The following is a 4483-nucleotide window of genomic DNA, read 5'->3' as shown; positions in this document are numbered from 1 at the left end:
GGATTAAACCATGCTTCGTATTGTAACAATTCGGACAAGTTGGGCAAAATAATCTGACGTGATATCACTATTAAAAAGGGCATAATATCGGTATTAAAAAGGGTTGAACTATTTATCTCAAATTATGCTTCGTGTTGTAAAAATTCAGTTAAGTTCAATAGCTTGATACAAGACCAAACTGATTTGATTCTTGGTGATTCTTGGCTGAGGCAACGATAGCCCATCGAACTTTGTATAATTGTCGAGCATTGTACGTTCTACGCACGTTAACGCGTTATACGAGCAACTCGTGATGACAAGCTGACACTAACAGGCACCCACAGGTAGGCTCGTCAATGTGCAGATAAATTGTTTAGTGAAACAAGTTTAAATCACTCCTGTCCTTGCACTGTAATTATCAATCTAATTAACCTCGATGAACCAGCCACCGTTTCTTGTATTACTATTAAATAATTCCGCCACATGTTGAATCGAGAGAACGTCAGCGTGAGTTATGTACAAGATAGACCTGAACGTCGTTACTGTATTATTCATTATATACGCAATCTAGTTTCCTTGCGAAAGCTTTTTTACATAAAAAGATCGCTCGCTGACTCGATTGGCGAGAAACGTTGAATTATTAAAAATGGGCTCGTACGTTTCATTGAGAATTTAACAGTCAAATTTTGTCGATATGTTCAATGCAAAATACCACGGGCGAAAGTCTTTCGAATTAACACACCGATGAAATCAAACTTCGTGAAATCAAATTTCGCTTCGTAATTGCCGGAAGAACGGAAAAATTATTTCTTGCAATGAATTGCAATTAATATTGCAACGATAGCAGAGCACGAACATTCATCTAACGATAGCTTTTACAACTCTCGTGTCTAAAATCGTTCGTCGTATTCGCCTCGATGTGAATCTTCATTTATCAATTCGACAGGTATAGGGTGGAAAGAAAAGTTTGTTTGGCTATCATAGATGAATTCTATGTCTATCTATCAAGTCAAAAAGAAATTTTTTTTTGTATTGTATTGTATTGTACTTATCACGAAAATAAATACCATAGTAACCTAATAGTTCTTTTGAAAAATGACAAAAAAGTTTCTTAATCATTTAACACTACAGACGCGTGCGTGCTAACAGCGACTTTATGATTCTGGACGCGTAGATGTCCATTTCACGTAATTTTCGTATTAGGTTTCACTAACATTTGATTTATCACAGTTGTAGCATCAGTGTGAGTCTAAATAATCAAATGATAAAACTAACTGTTAACATCAACACTGGAACTATCAAAATGGACAAAATGGCCAATTTTATAATTTTCGTTGGATATTTTATTGATGTGTAAACAGTCGAATGATTCCTCGTAAAATACATAAATAAAAGCTTCTATATCCTCCTGTAATTTTCGTTTCTTTTAAATTAATGTCCCTGTTGATGGAAATTTTATGATTTGGTTCGTCGGTAGTTCTAGTGTGAATATAAACAACCACATGTCCAGAACCATAAAGTCGCTGTTAGAACGCACGCCTATAGTCCCAACGTCTATAGTTCCTTCGTGATGAGTGGAATACAATGCAAGAAAAGAGAAAAATTCAAAACCAAAGCCAATTTTGCTTTACACGTATTTCCATCAAATCGAAGGTGTAGAATGTTCGTCTATGATAGGATCACGGACAAACTCTACACCTTGTACAGACTTTTGCGAACGCGCGCGACACATATCCTTCCCTTCTTTCTCCAGTTTCCAGCGTGTCGTTCGTTCTATTCCAATGCGAACAGGGAAGCGAAATCGCGAAGAAAACGAGGAGGAGGAGGAAGAAAGCCCATAGGTTACCGTGGAATTTATTTCGACGATAATCATAAGAGACACCCGCGCTCTCTCAGGTAGGATCGGGGGAACGCGGAAGTGCGTGTGCGCACGTTGGACGCGTAGGTTTGTATAGCCGCGAACGTGCATAAAACGTGGCTCGGTAAGAAGCGCTTGTCGTGCAAACAACGCATTCTATGATAGCGCGCAGGAAACGCTTGTCGCCAGTACCGTAAACACTGTCACGGGCCTATACAAGATCCGATATCTATAGTCTTTCACTTAATATTTGCCGTATACTTTATAACTGTAATCTTTATAGTTTGCAGCGTAACTGTCTATTTGTAACAGCGGCTGTGTGCGCAAGTGTGACTTTACGTTAGAAAAAAAAAAGAAACTCTATATAACAATACGACAGGATGGATCGAAAGTTTGGAACACCTGTTTTTTTTTTTTTTTTTCGATAAAACACCAAAATATGAAGAGGAAAATTGAATTTTTATAATTTTAAATTTATTATTATTAATTTTAAATTAAGTCTGTTATTATTAATTTTGAATTTAGTTTGCTATTATTATTAAGTTCATCGTTATTAATTTTAAATTAAGTTTAAGTTCAAACTTAATTAGAAGAAAAAAAATTGAGTTTATTAATATTAAATTAAATTTAAGTTCAGACAGGATTTACTCGTTATCTTTTAAAACTTATTTCTTTCAAATGTTGAAATAAAAGAGTAAAGAAAGTTACAGGTTTATTTCAGCAGGAACGAAAAATTTTCCTGTAAGTTGATTGACAAAGTAATAAAAGTTTAAACTATAATAGCAGAGCACAGATTGGAAATATGGTAATATGACAAAACTGGAGTCACTTTAATTCTAGTTCGTGAGTGCGATTTGATTGTATGAGATACTACGATCGACATCTGCCAATTGAAAGCAATTGATATCGATCAATTCGAGAAATCATGTAGTTATGGAAGAAAACTGGCACTTAAAAATGTATTAATTCCTGCGAATTATCTCGGAACGTGGATTAATTAAAAGAGTTAATAGTTGTCGGTACATTTAGAGTCGCTAACGAAATCAAAAGATAAGCAAAAGAGATTCTTCTCGGTTTGGAAATACACGCTTGGTCGCAATGTTATTTCTGTAACGTTACATTGTCTCTGCAAAATAACTCTGGAATTTGCGACTTGTAGTAAAACGCGAATCATCTTGTATAGCATTTGATATTATTTTTAAAATGGACAATCGTCAATTCGCGACAAACGTCGCTAATTATAGAGCTCAACTGGATATAATGGACTGTTAACTGAAATTCAGCGATAAAAAATGATATGATCTTTCTTCAATTTATCGCGCGTATCTCTCTTATCTACGAATTAATCCTGAACACTCCGATCGTTTCTCGCAACCATAAGTTTAGTTGCCGGGCGACTCTCACACTCGTAGCGAGTTTAATTCTAGACATCGATAAAATTTAACTCGAGTAACGAGTGCTCTCTGCGACAGCAAAAGTCTCGAGATCTAAAATCGACCACTGAATCTACATGTGCGAAAGAAATATGTAATACAGTGTTCTTCACTCGATCATGAAGAATTAATTAAAATATAATTATTGATATATTTTATCAGTGTTTGAAGTTCATATAGAAAAGACAATGTTTGTTAAGTGTTCTAGATACTACTAACGACTAAATAAAAACATAGTACACGAAAAAATAAGTGACGTTTACTTTATATGATTCAAAAATTCTGCAAAAAGTCTGCAAGATTACAAAAATTGCAAATATTTTTTAACGTGAAAACCGTACAACGTCTGGCGAAATTGAGGACAAGTGACGGAAATTGATGCCAAGTGTGATAATAAACGAAAAAAATAGAGAATAAGATTTCTTCACGGGCACCTCAATTTTCAAGAAAATTGAATTCGCCTGTCAAACATAAACGTGTCAACACACAAACGAGCGTTACGAGCGTAAATTTTACAAACGAAAGAAAGCTACGACTGGAGTGACGTCGTGTGCCGAAATTAAAATCCAAGGAGGCTAGCAACGGCTCTTCAATAACATCCATCAGCGTCCATCGGAATTCAGCGTGAATAGAAAAAAGAGGAGGAAGAGAAATCTTGATACGATCCGCAGACAAATGGCGGGAGAGTGTCGTTCGAATCATTACGTAAAATACGAACACGAGTGTTAAAATGTGCCGAAGCGAGCGATGATTAAGCAGACGACCGACACAGTAACGACACGTCGAGTATACACACACTGTCGACGATCGAGCCGCGGCCAAGAATTAGTCTGCACGTCAAATTCGACTTGAGACGATATCGCGAAAAAGTGGAACATGGCTAGCCTGGTAGCTGCTGATTACGCGGTGATCGTCGTGACGATGCTGATTAGTTCGGGAATCGGTGTGTACTATTGGCTCACCGGAGGAAAGCAGAGATCGACGGATGTAAGTTCAATTATCGTTCGATTTTCATTTTTCTCGATCTTGCGAATTTTTCCACGCTAGGGAATTTTATGTACCACGTACGGATTATGACATACATAAGTAAGAGTAGAATATATATATATGTTTTTATCTTTTCATTTTCCACTTTAAATTTTCTACACTTTATACTATTTGCTGTTATAAACTTTTTTTCTCTTTAATTTTTATTTTTACGAATAATAATGAA

At 35.9% G+C, this 4483-nt stretch overlaps 2 protein-coding genes across 7 annotated transcripts in view; one reads left to right on the top strand and one right to left on the bottom strand.

The window, feature by feature from the left end:
- Positions 1-4483, bottom strand: part of LOC122530430 (protein expanded-like) — a 133074-nt gene that overhangs the window by 73918 nt on the left and 54673 nt on the right. The window lies entirely within an intron of this gene.
- LOC122530435 (putative sodium-dependent multivitamin transporter) overlaps positions 3211-4483 on the top strand; it is a 14881-nt gene continuing 13608 nt past the window's right edge. For 4 of the 5 annotated variants that reach the window (XR_006306987.1, XM_043657383.1, XM_043657381.1 and 1 more), the window contains exon 1: positions 3211-4257. Coding sequence is in view for 4 of the 5 variants with exons in the window: in XM_043657383.1 (XP_043513318.1) it covers positions 4147-4257 (111 nt within the window). In the remaining variant the exon portion in view is untranslated. The remainder of the gene's footprint in view (positions 4258-4483) is intronic. The other variant, XM_043657382.1, reaches the window with a different exon arrangement.

The sequence above is a fragment of the Frieseomelitta varia genome, unplaced genomic scaffold (genome assembly GCF_011392965.1).
Source record: "Frieseomelitta varia isolate USP_RPSP 00005682 unplaced genomic scaffold, Fvar_1.2 scaffold_342, whole genome shotgun sequence".
NCBI lineage: Eukaryota > Metazoa > Arthropoda > Insecta > Hymenoptera > Apidae > Frieseomelitta > Frieseomelitta varia.
This window is presented reverse-complemented; position numbering and strand designations above follow the sequence as displayed.